Source organism: Ooceraea biroi, chromosome 3 (genome assembly GCF_003672135.1).
Source record: "Ooceraea biroi isolate clonal line C1 chromosome 3, Obir_v5.4, whole genome shotgun sequence".
Lineage (NCBI taxonomy): Eukaryota > Metazoa > Arthropoda > Insecta > Hymenoptera > Formicidae > Ooceraea > Ooceraea biroi.
The window spans coordinates 8,635,405-8,655,712 of record NC_039508.1 but is presented as its reverse complement, the minus strand read 5'-3'; the positions used below and the strand labels follow the sequence as shown (position 1 = coordinate 8,655,712).

At 34.2% G+C, this 20,308-nt stretch overlaps 1 protein-coding gene across 1 annotated transcript; it reads right to left on the bottom strand.

The window, feature by feature from the left end:
* Positions 1 to 14,613: 14,613 nt before the first annotated feature.
* LOC113561589 lies at positions 14,614 to 19,630 on the bottom strand. The gene is made up of 3 exons (XM_026968091.1): positions 19,166 to 19,630; positions 14,767 to 15,046; positions 14,614 to 14,636 (listed from the first exon to the last, which is right to left on the bottom strand). Exons 1-3 carry the CDS (start codon positions 19,607 to 19,609, stop codon positions 14,614 to 14,616), a joined length of 747 nt encoding a protein of 248 aa, XP_026823892.1. The 5' UTR covers positions 19,610 to 19,630.
* Positions 19,631 to 20,308: the final 678 nt, after the last annotated feature.

The following is a 20,308-nucleotide window of genomic DNA, read 5'->3' as shown; positions in this document are numbered from 1 at the left end:
AAGAACATGGTATAGACAAAAGCAACTGCGATAACAGCAAGAATTATGTCCCACTTCTGCAGTTGTATGGTCTGTACCAAAAAGTTGACAGTGCTGTAAAGTGGCTGAGCGCTCATTCTGACAGTTTGTTATTAAATTTAACAAACAATCCTGCAGAAGCGTTCAATTCCATCATCTGCAAACTAATTGGTGGAAAACGCATACACTTTGGCCAACGAGGTTCATATAATGCCAGAATTGCAGGGAGTGTTGTGCAGTACAACACGCAACAAGTTCTTACACAAGTGCATGAAAACATGTGTAAGAATGTGCCTCTTGTTGCCAGTAATTTAGAAAGACGACGCCAAATCAAAGTTGCGCAAAGCAAATAATACAGAGAGGTGGAAGGGAGGCAGAAAAGGTTTAAGCGAGATGCAGGGCCAGATTCTTATTACGGCCCACAATCGCAAAAACCAGATCTTGCACCTCATGTTTTCGAGTAATTAAAACAAAATCATGTTGAAAGGTTGCTCGAAATCGCAGCTAATCGTAATCAAATTGAATGTCAGACAAGAGGTCAAAGTGATTGCGAATTGTGGCAGTCATTGAGACGTGAAATGTCGACGGCATCCAATTTTGGAATCGTATGTCGCTTGAGACAAACACCTTGCGCAGCGACTGTTAAAAGCATTTTATTTCCTCCGTCCTTGGAGACTGCAGCCATGAAATATGGGCGCGACATGGAGGGAATCGCAAGGAAAGAGATTGCTGAAAAATTGAAAAAGGACATCCCATCATGTGGATTATTCATTGATGAAGGAAATCCATGCTTGGGTGCTTCCCTGACGGTCTTATTGATGAAGACGGTCTTATCGAGATTAAATGTCCTTTGTCAGCTGAAAATTTGACAGCTGAAGAAGCTTTGCAGAAATTGCCTTATTTAAAAACCGTTTTTGACAAAAAGAATCCTGATATAATGAATCGAAAGCACCGATTTTATTATCAGGTTCAAGGTCAATTGAACATCGCACGGCGGGAATATTGCATTTTTGCAGTGTGGACGCCAAAAAGCTGCAAAATAGTGCGTGTTAGCAGAGACGCTGTTTTTTGGAAAAACGAAATACTACCTTTCCTAATATGTTTCTATTATGAATGCATGCTGCCTGAGATATTGGACAGTCGCTTCAATAGGCACTTGCCAATAAGAGATCCGCAGTACATACGTGAGGCTAAAGAAAGTAAAGATGCATGTAAAAGGACCAATAGTTCAGTAGGTCAGCGGAAAATTTTCCTGAAGGATGAAACTGCTGAACAGATCAGTCCACTAACAGAACCATCTGCTGTTTCTCATTCTGAGAAACAAGATGATAATTGCATCATCATAAGTTATTCTAATGAAAAAAGAGAAATAACTGAAGAAGATGAAAAAAGAATGAAAAACACTCTCGACGATACGATTGTTCCTTTCTCTTTGCTGGAGCAGAATATTTTACCTCTGCACAGCAAAGTGAACGATGAATCTTTAGATGCATTTTTACGCATCGTCAGAGAGACGTCTCCTTTAGAGACACAAAGCGTGCAGTACCTGGAATGTCCTCAGCTCATTGACGCTAGTACTAGCGTCATGAGCATTTAAATAATTGGAGGGAATTGTACCGATCATTGGCGGTGCATTTTCTTTGACGGTTCCAAACTGCATGTGTATGACAGCATACCCGGCTGTACATACCACAAATTAGCAGCAAAGGAAAAAGGTTATATTCGCAAACTTTTCCCACAAATAAACGTGAGCAATATAATTTTTGAAAAGGTGCAAACACAACCGGATTATACGAGTTGTGGTATTTATGCTGCCGCCTTTGCTACTGCTATAGCGTTGGGAAAAGATCCATGTGAGGAAAAATATTGCAATGACGTGAAGCGCATGAGACGTCATTTTCTTACTATTTTACAAAGTAAGGAACTGACGCCTTTCCCGACCTAAAAATGTTTACACATCACATTTTCAAAGGCATCACATACGTGGCAATGACCTCATAATCAATGATGTCATAAATGTTGAGTAAAACATTGTTGCTCGATGCGTGCGTTATTCGCGCGAACGCTTCTTGCAACAAATGCGTTATTGCTCACATGCCTCCTATGATTAATCGGAGAGACGAAAAAATAAATTGGTTGCATTCTCACGGGAATGGGCGTTAGAGGGGCCCATTCTATTTCTAAACTTTTATAAATATTTTAAATTTTCTAAATATTTAACGTCACTGAAGGATGTTATTAGTAAGTAACTTATTCGAAATACTTGGCGCTGCTAAACCGACTCAAGAGGACGGTGTTTCATTGCTGTACTAGTTCAGAATGTTTCTTTTTTCTTCTAATATGTAATAAAAACATTGCCTTCTTTCTTACTCTTATTTAAAAATATTTTAGATATTTTATATATTATACATAACACAAGTTCTAACAAAACAGGTGCATGAACTTGGAGAACACATAGAGCAAGTATTTGGATTTGTCAACATTTAAATTGTTGCAAATACAGGAAGAGGTGGCGATTCGAAGACGAATAAATGCACTCATGGAAGACGTGACACACAAACAGAAGGAGAACGCTCGTTACAAATGCGGTATGCTCAGTTACAAGACCAGTTGCATCAGTGTTGATTAAATAATACATAATTATTAAAAAATACATCATTGTGCTTGTTGAATGTTATGTAGCAAACTTTATTGCAACATGTATTATTTTCCAGACTATATTTAATTTTAATAAATACTAATTAGTGTCATTTTCAGATTTATTTAGTTTATATTTTTATATACTCCCATCACATTTATTCAAAATCGACGGAGATTCTGCGTTATTAAAAATAATTCAAAGTATTCTGACACATTCACAATCATTTCACATCATTTTATTAACTTATAAATAATCTGGCTCTAGATTTTGATACAAATAGTAGCGATGTTTCGGTGAATTTGGTTTTTTGTCTTATAAAGATATCCTATAAAAGTTTCATATACGAGAAGCTACAAAATATAATGATTGTATGAAAAAAATTTTATTGGAATGTTCATATGCACATTTGATATATATTGTAAAAAAGTAAGTTTGTTGTGATATATAATACATCATTATAGATAAATGCATGCATATGCGCGACTCGGAACGCACCCTAAATGTTGAAAGACTTCTTACAGTCCAGTTGACGTTCCAAATGCTTCAGAGTTTTGAAGCATTCACGTCTTCCCGACATGTCGGTAATGTCAATTCTGTCAGCCACTGATATTTTAGTTCCATCGAAGTGGCAGCACTTTCACGAAAAAGTTCACTAGCAGCTCCAGCATCCCCTTAACTATTGATTTCATATTTAGTTTTGATTTTTATAAATAGCATTTAAACTGTTTGTTGCGTACAAGGTGAGATTTTTTATGTACTTGGCGTACTTTTTTCACCATTATAAGGTTTTTTTAATGATCTCATTGCTTTTTGTAAACATTTTTTATTTATACTTTTTCTGCAAAAAATATATATGCATTTTTAGCATTTCGAGGCCAACTGCACTTTTGTACTTTCGAATCATTTATTAATTACCATTCGGTACCTTTAGCACGTACTATGTTTGTATAATGTCCATCAATTGTACTTTTTCCTTCATGAAAAGTTCCACTAATCTATAATTTTATATATATTCGCACCAATAGAGATCTTTTCCGTAGGTATACCTTTAATTTTTAATTCTGTTATTTTAATAATTTTTGTATCACTAATTTTAAATTAAGAGACACGGTAGTGTCTCGCGTCAAGTATATGCGCAGCGAGACCGACCGTGTACTGTTACGCGAGGCGACGCTTTCGTAGACACTCAGATTATTAGATCTCAATAACCGCTGAACGGATCAAGTTCAGAGTAGGCTCAATGGATAGCTTGGGGTCGAATTATGTAATAAAAGTGTTTTTATTTTTCTTCTACGTGCCCTACGAGCGGAGATATGGCGATGTAAAGTCTGAAATTGGCAAATTTCACTTAAGAAACGTCGTCATCATTATCATCATCGTCGTTTGTACAGTTCATTCTTTTCAACGAGATGGCAGCAGCTAATATCGGTTTTCTCGCGTGCGCCAGAGATGCGAAATAGCATGTACAGATGTACGATGGGCTGCGGTCCAGTTTATGCTTTAGATGCTTCAAACTTTTTCTTTCTTTTATTTGAGCCGCGGCCGCGATCTGGCTTCAGTACATACCAGAGATGCGAGATATTTACGACGTTATGTAGTGCAAGAAGTAATTTGAGTGAGTTCAGCACTGCAGCTATAAAGAACACATGTCAAGGAAAATGTGTGAGACCCGGGCGGAGAATCCGAACGCAGCCAAGGAAGACATGTGCGGCTGTAAGTAACTCAGAAAATGAACTAAATTATGAGTGAACAATGCGAATGGCCGCACTCGTCTTTGACTCGTGCGTCCAACTTCCGAGATTTGGGCGATTTCTAATTCCTCTGCACTTGTATCATAATGTACTATTTACCCAAGTTTTACATGATATCTAGAGGGTTCTTTAATGATTGATTGAATTGTCGCAATTATTTAGTTAACTATTGAAACTGAGCATAACTCCCCTGTTCACTCATAATTTAGTTCATTTTCTGAGTTCAAATAGGTAGTTAACTCAAACATGGCACATCTCACTGAACGAGAACGAATATCTCTGTTAATAATGCGAGGGTGGGGTGATCTACAAAGAGGTTATAGGCAGGTATTGCGACTATTTAATGAAACTTTCAGAGTAGAGGAAAATCCCATCTCCAAAAGTACTGTTGTACGTACAATTCAACGTTTTGAGGAAACTGGTAGTGTTAAAGATCGTGAAAAACCTGGTAGACCTAAGTCAGCAACGAATGATGAAAAAACGTTAAGTGTCTTACAGTCATTCGTCGATGTTCGAGATTCACTGACTACGCCCAGCGCTGAGCGCGAGAATCGTGCACACGAGACTCGGAAGTCTTCGATAAGGATTTGACGGCAGGATTAGACACAACACACAAAAGAAAGTAAAGGTTGCGATTCAGTGAAATTGAATATGTATTTATCGTCTCGGTTTAATAGTGGTTAACGCAGAGAACCCGATTTAGTAAAACCAGGCGTCGAATGGTCGTTCGAACGAGACTCGGTTACACGGCACTCGTGAGGTGAACCGAACAAAGAGAAAATTACGAGCTAGAGAAGAAGACTTTCTTCGATTAGAATCGTGAGACAACTGATTCGGTTTTTGCCGCAGTATTTTCTTCATTTTGTCTTCCAAACTATCTTGTTATTCGCCCGAGTTGCTCGAACGACGATTCGACATGCCCATATATGGTAACGCGAGCCGCTTCGACCGATGTTTGCCGAACATTAGAGAAAAATATTTTCCCCTGCTCAGACAAATACCGGATGTACTGAGTCCTTGCGAAGGACTGAGAATATTTCGTGAGAAATTAGGATTTTACTAAAATTCTCTTCAAAACTATATTCATTCCGCTCATCCTCAAACAGTCGAAGATCCTCATTATTGCATACCTCGCGTTTCACAAGAGCATGAAATTGGGGTTGGATCTGTACATAAAATTCTAAAGCTCAACAAATGGCATCCATATAAAATCCGTTTGGTTCAGGAACTATCTGAAGATGACTTTGACAGACGAGTGGAGTTTTGTGAAATTATGATGCAGATGATTAACGATGATCCTTTACTCCTCAACAACATTATCTTCTCTGATGAGGCCACATTTAAGTTAAATGGACAAGAAAATAGACAAAATAGCAGATATTGGAGTGATGATAATCCTCATTGGATGAGAGATACTCACACCCAACATCCCCAAAAAATTAATGTGTGGGCTGGTATTTTTAACGGTAGACCAGTTGGGCCATTTTTCATCGAGGGCAATTTAACAGCTCAGATGTATGAAAACATGCTTCGAAAACAAATTATACCAGCCATACGGAATTTAATTTTGATGACATTTACTTTCAACAGGATGGGGCTCCTCCACATTATGGAGTTAACGTTCGTTGATATTTGGACAAAACATTTCCTGATAGATGGATAGGGCGTAGGTGTGCCATTGAATGGCCAGCTAGATCTCCAGACCTGAATCCTCTAGATTATTTCTTTTGGGGGTACTTAAAAGGGAAGGTCTACACTACTAAGCCTCAAGATTTAGATGATTTGCGGAATAAGATAACCCGTGAAATAGACGCCATACCAGAGGAAACTTACAGGAATTCGGTTTCAAGTTTTTATCATAGATTGGCACATTGCCAAGCAGTTCAAGGGCAACAATTCGAACATTTGTTGTAAGATGTTTCAATCAATCTAAATAATGAGTCGCGAGTAGCACCCCAAATCGTGAGAGGCAAGGGGACTCACGATAATCAAGCACCCCAAATCGTGAGAGGCAAGGGGTCTCACGATAATCAAACACCCCAAGGGGGCAGATTCTCACCACGTCCACGTTCGTTGTCCCTGGATAAGACTAAGAGTGAGAGAAACCAACAACTGTGATTTGATAAAGGTCAAAAGGCTTGAAGATCAGCCTTGGATGTCATTTTGACCATCACAAGATTACATATCTGAACGTAAAATTTCCCGCTCTTTCCAAATCCGGGGTCAAAAATAGCAATTCCCATTTAAAAAACGCAAATTGACCTTCAAATAACCTTCAAGGTCGAGATGAAGGTCAAATTTGAGGTCACAAAAAAACAGAACTTTATGAACTATAAAACTTTTGTTCGGGTCATTTTTCCCTATGATGCATAGATTCTGAGATAGAGGGTGGGTCCGTTACTTTTCGAAAGCCCTGTATATTGTTATGTCCAGGTTGGCCACCCGGCATAACGAAGAGCCAGTCAGCTGCCGATCAGCTGAGCGTCGTCGGATCGGCCGTCGGCGAGGAAGACGCGATCCTCATGGCGACGGGTCACCAGGGGGAATAATAAACAACAGCGAAGAGACAGATTTGGACGTGATCCTGTGAACGGTGGACGTGTGCTGTATTCCGCTCCTCATTATAATAAAGCTATCGTTCTTTCGTAAAAGTGTCGTTTCTTCTAGTGCGCGAGTGTCTCTGCCAGTGTGTGAGCAAGTGCGAGTGGTGCGTCGAGCGGAATCCGCCGCCCGGACGTAACAATATATATATATATATATATACACACCACACACACACACACACACACACACACACACACACACACACACACAAAGACGGGTCGCTGTGCGCCTACAAAAACGGTTGCTGTGCTTTTATAATAAGTGTATAAAATACGTATATAAAATACATATTATACAATACGTATATATAATAAACATACATATATTTGTACGTGCGTGTTATATAGATTGATGGATAAAGAAAATGTCTGTGCAGGCAGAAAAAAGATAGAATTTTGAAAGAATTTACTGAAGAAAAAAAAATGAAATTGTTCGTGGTAAATGGTTGTGGGACGATGATATGGATCGTTTCAATTATCTTTTACAAACGTGTTCTAATTATAGACCTGTTGAAACGTGGCGAGTACAAGTTGTTGATACAATTCAACCCATACCGTCAAATGAAAAGCATATACAAATTTTGTACAGTCTGTTGTCGAGAGATATTGCAAATTATGGAGCAGGTCATTGGGTATGTAGCTATTATGATAGGAAAAATGTTTATATTTATGATTCTTTGAATAAAAAAAGGTTAGAGAAAGATCATGAAGAATTCTTGAAAAGATTATTTCCAACATATGACTTTATCCAAAATTCTGTCATATTTCCTACTGTGCAACAACAACCGAATGGTAGTGATTGTGGTGTTTTCGCTATAGCCTTTGCTGTTTCGTTATTATTTAACATTAAACCTAACAAAGTAAGATATGATCACAGTTTAATGTGTCCGCATTTAATAAAAATGTTTGAATTTAACATTATTGAACATTTTCCTCAAGATTTAAAATATGGCAGTCCCCAAACAGTACTTCTATTAGCAACAGTAAGAGCAAAAGAGACTCATGCGGTTCATATGTTTAAGAAACACCAAATTGAAAAGAAATCACAGAAGTCGACTTTATTAGGAAAGAAATGTCATACTCTTCAATTTAAAAAAGGATTAAATAATAATTTTTCTAAAACGCAAAACATTATAGACTATTACAGATTATATAGATTATTATAAGACTATTATAGATTATTACAAGGAAATATATACAATCAATAACGAGTGATATTGGAGAAATTAATAAGTGGTTTCAAAATGAAGTGCATGTTGAAAATATTGTTGCTAAGATTTTAATATCAATAGTCATGATTTGTGTAGTGGCAAGAAGAAAAATAACGTGAAAATTTATGATACAAACAGACATTTAGAAAATAAATATGCTAGTAAGCTACAATATATAAAAATATTTCTGAAGTAAACAATATTAATATAATCCGATGTCAACGAAAAATGACGTTGTTGTTAGAACAAAAAAGTATTATTGCTGAAGGCAGATGGTTAAATGATTTGCATATAGATCATTTTAATGAGCTTTTAAAAAGCTGCTCAGATTATAGACTTATCAGAACTTATTGAGTACAGATAATGAATAGGATACAACCCATACCGAGAAATAAAAAGCATATACAGATATTACCTTCTACGTCGTTGGGAACACATTGGACATGTTGTTATTATGATACAAAAAACATATTTATTTATAATTCTTTGAATACAAAAATGTTAACTGAGTGTCAGGAAGAAGTTTTAACTAAATTATTCCCAACGTACGACTTTATTAAGAACCCTGTCACTTTCATTTCTGTGCAACAATAACCAAATGCTAGCGATTGCGGTGTTTTCGCAATAGCCTTTGCTGTTTCGTTGTTATTTAACATTAAACCTGACAAAGTAAAGTATGACCACAGCTTAATGCGTCCGCATTTGATAAAAATGTTTGAGTCCAATGTTATTGAGCATTTTGCACAAGATTTAAATTGTGGTGCTCCTCAGAAAGTGCTTTTATTACAAGAAATAAAAGAGACTGAAATGGCTTTTATAGGCAGAGGTACTAAACGCCAATATAAAATGGAACAACAGGAGTTGAATAATTTACAAACAAAGTGTGATTTATACCAATCTAAGAAAAGAATAAATAATAATGAGAATAATAATCTGTGTAAGGGTAATAAGCAAGATAAAGTGAAAAATCATGATACAAAAGATTTTGAAAATAAAAATGTTAATAAATATTTGCAAAATGAAAGTGATTCTAAAATAAAAGATATTAATGAAAAGAAACAATATCAACGACAAACAAATGAACATTTAAATCAAATGAGCTACATGCAGAATTTAGAAAATTATCATACTGAGATGCATCAACAGAATTTAGAATGTAATGCTAAAAAGCGCCAATATGATGAACAGCATTTAGACATTACTGCTAAGAATATTAAAAAGCGATGTGTTTTAACAAGACCTAGAAAATAATCGCATTAAAAAAGTAGAACAATATAAGAAGAATCCGGAAAAGTATCGCGCTAAGAAAGTACAACAGTATAAAAAGAATCGAAAAAATATTCTCGTTAAAAAACGACTTCGGTATCAACAAGATCTAAGAAATAATCGCTTTAAACGTCTGTGTCGATATAAACAAGATCCAGAAATTCATATGAAAAGACATTGTCAGTATAAAAAGAACGCAGTAAAAGAACGTGCCCGAAAACAAATATATTATTTCTTACATTCTCAGCGTGAACGAGAGAGACAAAAATCATTACCTTCTGATCGTAAGTGGCTTTACAATAAGCGATATTATCAGAAAAAAACATTCTAATTCAATACTTGGAAAGAAAACTCACGATATTGCCAAAAATATTAGTAGAAAATATGTCAAGATTCGGTTGAGAAAAATTGCTATAAAAATTCACGAATCTCCGGAAATATTCGTTAAAAATATTTTACACAAGCTCAATATTACAGATTGCAGCAAAAGTTATGTTGAAAAACGATTAGAAGCTGAAAAAGTCATACACTGGTGTATGCATCTAAGAGAAAACTATATTCGTAACATACGTAAAATGTTAACTCTACTTAAAACCAAATCAGAAACATGTTTGACTGTTGTTGCAGAATGTTCTACAGTTGATGATAAATTACGTGTACTGTGTGGCATATCTAGACATGCAGCTACGTCCGAAAATTATTTTGTTGATTCTGTTTATCACGATATAATTTCATCTGAAGTCAATATAACGGAACCTTTAATAATAAATATGAAAGGACAGACTGAAAATGTATTACCCTTGATGAAGCATAAGCACAAAAATCGTGGTTATGCAATTCTTTATGTAAAATTAATGATCCGCTTCTAATTGACCGATATCAAAAACTTTTAGAAGCTGTAAATACATGTACTTTAAAGAACATATCAAAAGTGATGCAAAATATTCATGAATGTACTGTGAAAACTTCAAATGATAAATTAGGCCATACGCATAGCTGTTATATTGATTTAAATCTTTGTAAAGCGATGTCTATTCCAATGCAATTATTATCGCCTCATTTCCCCAAAGTAAGAAATATTAGACGTTTTATGTATCAACTTAAGAGTTTTTATCAAAAAATGTTGTATTTGGATAAAGTATTATATTCTGTTGATCTGAATACATTAAATGAAATTGTTACTTTAGCACAAGAAAAAGTAGATATGTACAAGCATCAGCAAACTGAAATAATTTTGAGTGATGATATTATTTCTAAATATCATACTGCATTTACGGTTTTGAAAAAACGTTCACTGGACATACCGCGTTATATTTGTATATCGTGTGAGAGACTTTGTTATAAAAGAAGTATTTCTAAAATTACTACAAGACTTCAAAAAACACGGAGAGATCTTCCAATTTGGAAAGATTTGATGGCATATGTAGAGAAACAAAAAATTAATCCGCAATATACAGGGTGTCTCAGAGCAAGTGCGACAACCGTTAATGAGAGATTCTTGAGAGTATTTGGAGACGAATTTTCTAATACCAAAATGTTGAGACTACAATAGTTTTTAAATGAGAAGCGTTTAAAGTTGACTAATCGTATCGTCTAAAATTCGCGCGCTCAGGCACGGTACATTGCACAGTAGTGACAGGCTCTAACAAGGAAAGGTACGGAAGTGTCCCCCTCCGATTTTGATGAGCTTTGAATATGTTGTTTTCCAGCTCAAAATAAGGGACACGTATTTTTTTATACGTGCCCTAACTCACTTTTAGGGGGTTAAACGCCCCTTTGAAAAAGTCGTTGTTTATCTTTCGAGGCGAATATCTTGGAAACTATTAAAGATAGAAAAATTGTTTTCGAATAAAAAATGAATGGCTTTGAGAGTACTTTAAAGGAGAATAAGGAAAAAATTTTTCAGTTTTTTATTTTTCAAAATACCCCCACCACTCATCACTTTTTTCAGAATTTTGAAATTTTTTTATCACCAATAGAAAGCTTATTTTTTTACGAATTCACCCATGTATAATAAAGTTGCGTTCCGAGAAATCATTTTCGAGAATTAATTACAAACGCCTCCGTATATACGTTATTTGTGCCCGTCCATGTGACCGATTTCTTTACGCAACATATGTTGTCCGCATCTTCTCTTAACAGATGACTACATCATAACTAGTAAAACATATTTTGTAACGAACAAAAGAGAACTTTAATAAGTCAAAAGTCAAGTTGAATGCGTCGTGTAACAGATTACTATGCGGCGAGACTAATTTTAGATGCTTCCTTCATTAATAACAATAGACGGATAGATGTATACATTACATGTTGCACTTATTTATTACTTATTGTTTTAGGTAGAAATGATATTAATATCTTAAGACATCATAGATTGCAGCTATTTCTATAACTTTAATTTAAAATCTACGGAAAAGATGAAATAGGTGGAAAAATTGAATTGTAATAGAACAATACAAGAACGTTGTAAGTGATATGAAATAGATAATGTAGACATATATATATATATATATATATATATATATATATACAGGGTGGTTCACTTAAATCGATCATCTTAGATATTTCACTTGTTTTTGATGATACGAAAAAATGTCTAAGGAAAAAGTTGCACCGTTCGAAGGGACTATCATGATGACAGAACAACAATTTTTTCAAGGCTATTTTTTTCGGAGATTCAAAGGTCAAGATAATTTTTTTAAATGAAACTACATATTTTTGTTTGCGCAATTTTATAGCCAACATCGAGAGAAGTTCAGCGACCTATGACAACATGACCTTTAAATGATCTTGAACGCGGGAAACAGAAAAATCAAACTTTATGCTCTTCAACACAAAAATTTATTTAAGGAGGTGTTCGAAATGATGTCCTCCGACTTCAATACATTTTGTAATACGATGCACAAATGATACTCTTATCCTTTCTATCATTTCTGAATTTATACTAGTACATGCATTCAAAATGCGCTCTCTTTATGTTCTCTTGTGTAGTTGGTACATCATTGTAAACAGTGTTCTTTAACATTCCCCACAAAAAAGTCTAAAGGATTCAAATCAGGAGAACGTGCTGGCCAACTGATATGTCCTCCTCTTCCTATCCAGCGTTCCGGAAACATTTCGTGTAAAACTGTACGTGCAACACGTCGTTATGAGCCGGACAACCATCATGCTGATACCACATTTGTAAACGAGTTTCTAACGGCACCTCTTCCAATAAGTTTGATAATTGTTGGGACAAAAAATCAGCATATTTTTGACCATTTAATGTACCATCAATAAAGAAAGGGCCAATGATTCGATTGGGTAAAACACCACACCATACATTAAGACCATGGACGTTGACGTTCTACTTGTCGAAGCCAACTTGGATTTTCAACGGACCAATAGTGCATATTTCTTCTATTTACTTGTCCATGGTTAGTGAAAATTGATTCATCGGTAAACAATATTCTGTTGAAGAAGAATTCATTGACCTCCAACTGTTGTAGCGCCCATTGACAAAATTCTATTCGATTAATAAAATCATTTCCATGAAGTTCTTGATGCAATGCAATGTGATATGGATGAAATGAGTGGCGTTTAAAAATGCGTAAAACACTTGTCTTGGAAATACCAGTATTTCTTTGTATTTGTCGAGAACTGGTATGTGGATTATTTGCCACTGCAGCCAAAACAGTAACTTCTGCTGGTTCATTAGTTTGCAAACGAGGTAGCATTTTCTTACGTGAACAAACACTTCCAGTTTCACGAAATGTTTTAATAAGACGGTCAAAAGCAGCGCGAGACAGTAAACGCTTTTCAGGGTATCTTTGGCCGTACATTCTCTGCGCCTCTGTAGAGCTTCTTCCGCTTTCACCGTAAATAAGAAGCATTTCTATTCTTTCCTCTTTCGTATAATCAGTCATATTTAAACTCTGATATCGAGAAGCTCAGGAAATGAACTGAACTGCGAAAGCATTTCACGATCATAAATATTTACATACACATACACACACGCACACAATACATGTATGGAATTATTTCAATCTTACATTCCATTGAATTCCAGAACATGAGAGTGTTTACCGATGAATCAATGTTCACTAACCATGGACAAGTAAATAGAAGAAATATGAACTATTGGACCGTCGAAAATCTAAGGTGGCTTCGATGAGTAGAACGTCCATGGAGCCTTAGAAAATGTATTGAAGTCAGAGGACATCATTTCGAACACCTCCTTAAATAAATTTTTGTGTTGAAGAGCATAAAGTTTGATTTTTCTGTTTCCCGCGTTCAAGATCATTTAAAGGTCATGTTGTCATAGGTCGCTGAACTTCTCTCGATGTTGGCTATAAAATTGCGCAAACAAAAATATGTAGTTCCATTTAAAAAAATTATCTTGACCTTTGAATCTCCGAAAAAAATAGCCTTGAAAAAATTGTTCTGTCATCATGATAGCCCCTTCGAACGGTGCAACTTTTTCCTTAGACATTTTTTCGTATCATCAAAAACAAGTGAAATATCTAAGATGATCGATTTAAGTGGACCACCCTGTATATGGGGCATTCTCGGTCAAACGGACACCCCCTTTGCCCAAAATGTTTTTCAAGTAAAAAAATTTTCCGGGGTGCAAATTGTAGCTTAACATATCTATTTTTATATGCCATCTGGCACTTTTCAAGAATTCAACATGGCTGATTAGATATGGCAGCGAAACGTAGAAGCTAAAAAACTTAAGTGTTTGTTAAAATACATGTCAAAAACATATTGTTAAAAAGTTCTTTTTCTGCCTAAAGTATACGCTTATACGTGTACTTTAATCAGCTATCTGATATTTTTGAAAATTCGGAATGGCGGATCCAATATGGCGGCAAAACCTATCAGAAACTGCAAAAGAACTGCTTTTGTCGACGCAAATATTTCTAAATAATTTCAAAAACATATTTTTCTGTGCCTTAATACCCTCTTTTTCCTCTATTCAATTTTAATTTTGAATGTCCTAAACAAAGCCTTTTTTATTCCTTTAGTAGCGTTTGAAAACCTTTTAATAATCACCTCTTGCTGTTGCGAAATTTGAAAAGAATGATTTTTAAGTATTTCCGGAACAGGCAACGCGGATTCAAATCTTTTGTTGAGCTTTCTTCTCATTTTGTTATGTTCAACTTGGCTGAAACAAAAAATTTTGATATTTTTGAAATGATTCTTCGCCCATTTAAATAGTGCTTCAAACGATAAAATGGCTTCTGTTGGTTTCATAATAAGACTAGCTTTGTACGCTGCTCTCTTAAAGGTCGCACCAATGCCATCGTAACCACTTTTTCCATGGGCAGTCGCGCTAAAATGCCACTCTGCTTCAATACCAAAATCTGCTTTATGATGAATTAGGTTAGCAATTTGATACCTATTCTTAAAATGTTGTTTAGCACCATCAGTCATGTAAATAAGTTTCTTTACTTTTTTACTGTTGCTTTTTATTTTCGGGATAAGCAAGTTTTGAACGGTGTAAACCGCAGCAGTATCGTGTTTCAAGCTGTTTGACAAGAAGACGCAACTCGTATGCTTCAATTCTGATTCTTCCTTATAATAATAAATAACAGGGAATACAGTGCATTGATCATTATTAAAATGAAACGCTTGCGATGCATCTTGAACCGTATATGAATAATTTTCAGAAAAGTCGAACATGACAATCACCTCTTCTTCAAGTAGATTTTTTTTCTTTTCTGAAATGAAAAGTGATAGCTGCTGGCGACGAATGAGTGTGGTTTAAGTATTTCCAATTTACTACATAACTCGTTGACAAAATTATTCGCTTCCAACGTAACCGTTTGCAAAGTAGACCTATCAGTTGCTGTCCAAGAACTATATTGTACGTTAGCAATGCACGCATCATCTAATATTTCAAGTAATTTAGAGGAAAGCTCTATAATGCTCGGACATTTCTTGCATTCATTAAGATGGTAATTGGAACATGGATTCTTACAAGTTATCAGATCCAAGCAGTCTTTATAACCACAAATTGGCTTCTCTAAGTGTTCTGTTAATTGTTTTATATTAATCGCATCTAACATTAGTTTACAATTGTCGAATACCGATTTACGTAATCACGTTTGACATTGTCGATATTCGACAATACACTTTCCGAACGTTGATCTCCATACACGACAGAGAATGTGAATACAACTAGACGGGTCATTGTTTATTGAAATTCTAACTTCCGGTTTTTTTTTTTTTTAATGAGACATGGTATTTTTTATTACGGATTCGGATTCTACGCGAGAAAACATGCAACTTTTGTCTGAAACATTTTTCCGAAAAATGTTTCAGACAAAAGTTACTTACTTTTCGATGGAGAATAAGAATCTGCAATAAAAAGTTGGGGTTTCAATTTAAGAAATTGAAGGTGATCTTCGCGTGACCTTCAAACGACTATTCAAGGTCAAACCAATGGTATCATCTTATGTCCCCCTCGAAATCGTGACATGTCTGTCTGAAACATTTTTTCGTATCTCTTTTAGTTTTTTAAAAAATCGACTGTATAAATTAAAATGGGCCACCCTGTATATATATGTATATATAATTGTATAATTATTTCCACTTCAGTTAGCTGAAAAAAGTTGTGGCCGTCACTCATTATTTATTAAAATGTTATTAACGAAATAAGTTTAACGAATACAATATTATCTTTCAAACCGCATGTACAATTTAATACGTTATAAAATTCGTAGTACATTTATTTATTCTTATATATTTGCCATTATATTAAAAACAAAATAAAAATTGTTTATAATAATTATTATATTTTTATTAAAGTGCCGAAATAGAAATTCACTTAAATATTCTGTAATGTTCTATAAACTGTTTTGGAATTACGCTGCGACGAATTTTTCCGCGTGTTTCACGCTAAGCGCGTTCAATATGTGGTGTCTTATCGTTTTTCACAAGTTATTATTTGTGACAATCGACTGTATCTTTCTTTATTGTTTGGCAATCCCATCAAATAGTCAGCCGGCGATCACATTGGAACGATGCGCTATCTCGCTGTAATAATTAAATATGTATTAATCGTAAAATTCTAATGCAACAATCCCAATAGTATAGAGAACAATGTGCTTTTTCAACGATATCGATGTCTTTAGTAGTTGTCGAGATGTAAGCGATACATGTATTCGGCGTAAAGAAGCCCGGCGATCACGTTAAAATTCCGGAGTGTTATTTCGTCTGAATAATTAAAGATGCATTAATTGTAAAATTATAATGCTGTAATTGCAATAGTACAGAGCATGTTGAAAAATGTGAATGAAAATGTTTTGTCGAGATTTAAGTGCTAAACATTCGACGTAAAGGGACAATGGGCCTCTTTACTCAGAATACATTTGTTGCTTAAATCTCGGCAACCACTAAAGATATCGAAGCCATTAAAAAAAACATGTTATTCTACGTGCTTTATACTATTGAGATTATTGCATTACAATTTTTTAAATTATTTTAAGAGCATGTCTTTGTAACGAAAACATGACGTCCTTAAAGTTAAAATTGGAAAGCAATGTTCTTTTAATTTATTATATTACTTACTTTAAGAGTATGCTTTGTAACAAAAGCATGACATTCTGTAAAAAATGCGATTATACATATTATTTCATATAAAAGATACTTAAAAAATGTTTTATGCATATCTCGCTAGCCGGTCCGGCAAGCTATGTGGGACTCGCATCCACTAAAAACCCTCTCCTGTTATCGCACATATACGTACACGCATACGCATTATGTATACGCGCGCGCGTGTGTGTGTGTGAGTGAGTGAGTGAGTGAGTGAGTGAGTGAGTGAGTGAGTGAGTGTGAGTGTGAGTGTGAGTGTGAGTGAGTGTGTATGGATATTATATTTAACATTATATTTAAAATATCCATGCATGAAACAGATTTTTTTTTGCGAGGAAGGAGAGAAAATGCTTTACGCACACCATGGGGCCGGTCCCCAAGGTAGTGTGGGACTCGCTCAGAGAACCTAACAAGCGGTATCAATCGGGCATACTCACTAAAAACTCCCCCCACACACACACAAGTCGGTTCCCCCTCTAGAACCGTTCTAAACATTGCTAATCCATCAATTATTTGAAGGGCATGTCTTCATAACGAAAACATGACTTCCTTAAAATAAAAGTTGGAAAGCAATGTTTTTTTAATTTTTGATATTACTTATTTTAAAAGTATGCTTTGTAACAAAAAAATTATATTCTTGAAATAAGTTATAATCATCATTATAATTATAATTATTATACATCATTTTAATTTGCAATATTTTTAGAAAGAGGATTATATAAATAATATATGTAATATAAAATGTTATCTTTTTTAACGTAGAACGTCTGTCAAAAAAATTGGAAATTTTTTATAGATTATTATATGTATTTTTATTGACATTTCAATGATCATGATGATCGCAATCACAGCTGAAATAATTACATAAATGTTAAACTAGCAGATCTCATCACAAGAAAATCTATATAATATAGATTTTCTGTAAATAACTGAAAAACATCAGTTATGTGTTTCTTGATGTTTCTTTTTCCTTTATTTTTATGTTGAGACATCTTATTATTTCTATGGTGATTTATTAAAATCACTTGACATCTCTTTTACCTTTATTTTTATATTGAGACGTCTTATTATTTTTATAGTGATTTATTAAAATCACTTGACGTCTCTTTTCCCTTTATTTTTATGTTTAGACGTCTTATTATTTTTATAGTGATTTATTAAAATCACTTGACGTCTCTTTTCCCTTTATTTTTATATTGAGACGTCTTATTATTTGTATAGTGATTTATTAAAATCACTTGTATTATATATTTTACTTGTATTCGTTTGTACCTCGCCCTGTAATTGTCGAATACCGTGTACACACACACACACACACACACGTGTGTGTGTGTATGAATTTTCGTATATGTTATAATCTTTTATTATATTTTCGTAAAATTTCATTACTATATGTATCTTACATTTATCATTGGTAATAAGAAAATGCATGATTTTACAATTTCTTAGCATGATCGTATTAGAACCTCTTATTTGTATTATTCTGTGATCTGCTAGTTTACGATTTATGTAATTATTTCAACTGTAATTGCGATCTTATAAGAAATTGAAAATGCATGCTTCTTTTTCTTATTGTTATAGAATAATGTTAACTGCAAAGTAAAACATAATTTATAAACATTTTTTATAACGAATAAAATATGATATAATAGTAAATGTTTTTTTATACAATAATAAAATTGCAAGATACATAAAATAATATATAAAAGAAAATTAAAGTTCACGTATTTGAATATATTACTTTTTATAAATAGTTTACCGTGTTTAACGTTATTTCATTTACCTTTCTTATTTTCCTTTCCATTTTTGCTTACTTTTCTGAATTTTGATCATGTCAATTTTTGGGGGCGAAAACGTAAAAAATGAAAAATTGTGCCATTGAAATTAATGGCAAAATATTTCACTTTTCCTGTTTCCACCCTAAGAAAACGTTACATGATCTTGTTTTTTCTCTTTTTTAAATTATATATAATATTCCGCTTTATCTTTATTTCTTTTAAATTATATTATGCTTTATCCTTTATCTTTATTTCTTGCTGCATATTATCTTTTTTCTTTTATTTTCATAATATTAATAAATAAAGTTGTTGGACACACTAATTTTGTGACTGTTGGAGCATCTTCATCTTCATTCGGATATTTACGAAACTCTATATATTTCTCATTTTCTGTCGATTCATCCATTGGAGTTTTCATCATATCGTTGCGACAATAATTACAGTTGCTTTTTGTAATACTTCGTCGAGCCACAAATCCAGCAAAATATGCGATAGCATTTTCATCATAACCGTCAAGTGCATTCACACTTTCCATTTCTTCAATATCACAGTTTGTGAGAAGAATATTCACATCTTCATTAAGCAATTCGCTTTCGGGTTCATCATATTCTACATTGTTCATATTCATAACATTTTCAATCCTTTTAATAAGTTGACTTGGTTGATTTATGAGAGTTTCAGTTTCTAAACATTGCACGTTGCCTTTTTCACTGGTTTGGATGTATCCTGTGCAAAGTATATGTCTCATAGACAATCGGATCATTCTTGCAGTAGGATTGGGATTAAATCCTCCACGTTGTCTTAGTTTCGAAAATAAATGTTACACTGAATCTTGATTACATAATCCTGTTGCAAGCTCAAATTCTTCATATTGACTGGAAAGATTTTCATAAGTTGCAACAATAGCTCTTATAGTTAAGACAAAATCTCTAAAACAGGGAATTTGATTTATACTTTCTGCTGATTTGGACCATCTTGAGCACCACTTGATAAAATCTGTCAATACATTTTTAATATCCGGATTTTTGGAAGATAATGGTCGTTTTCCACCAAATGAAACATTGAGACTATAAGCGTTGCACGCATCGATAACACTATTTAAACGCTCTGCAAAATCTGCTGTCGTTTGCCATGTATCTGTATTTAATTCTTTTTCGTAGCCAGCTGTTCTTATCGCTGCAGCAAAAGTATGACTGAATATTTGGAATGCTCTTTTCACATTCATTGCTTCAAAATTATTCGGACGAATATGTGCTTCTGTTATATGAGATAATAAATTTGAACCTCCTTTTGTGGCATTATCGATGGACCATGTCATTTCGAAATCAGAATATGATGCGATAACTTTACCATCGCAGTAAATATTTCTGTGTTCTGAAAAAACTTGCTAATCGTTTTACTAGATGCGGGAAATCAAACGATGCGTTATATTTTTTCCATTATAAATAAAGAACGGATTTTC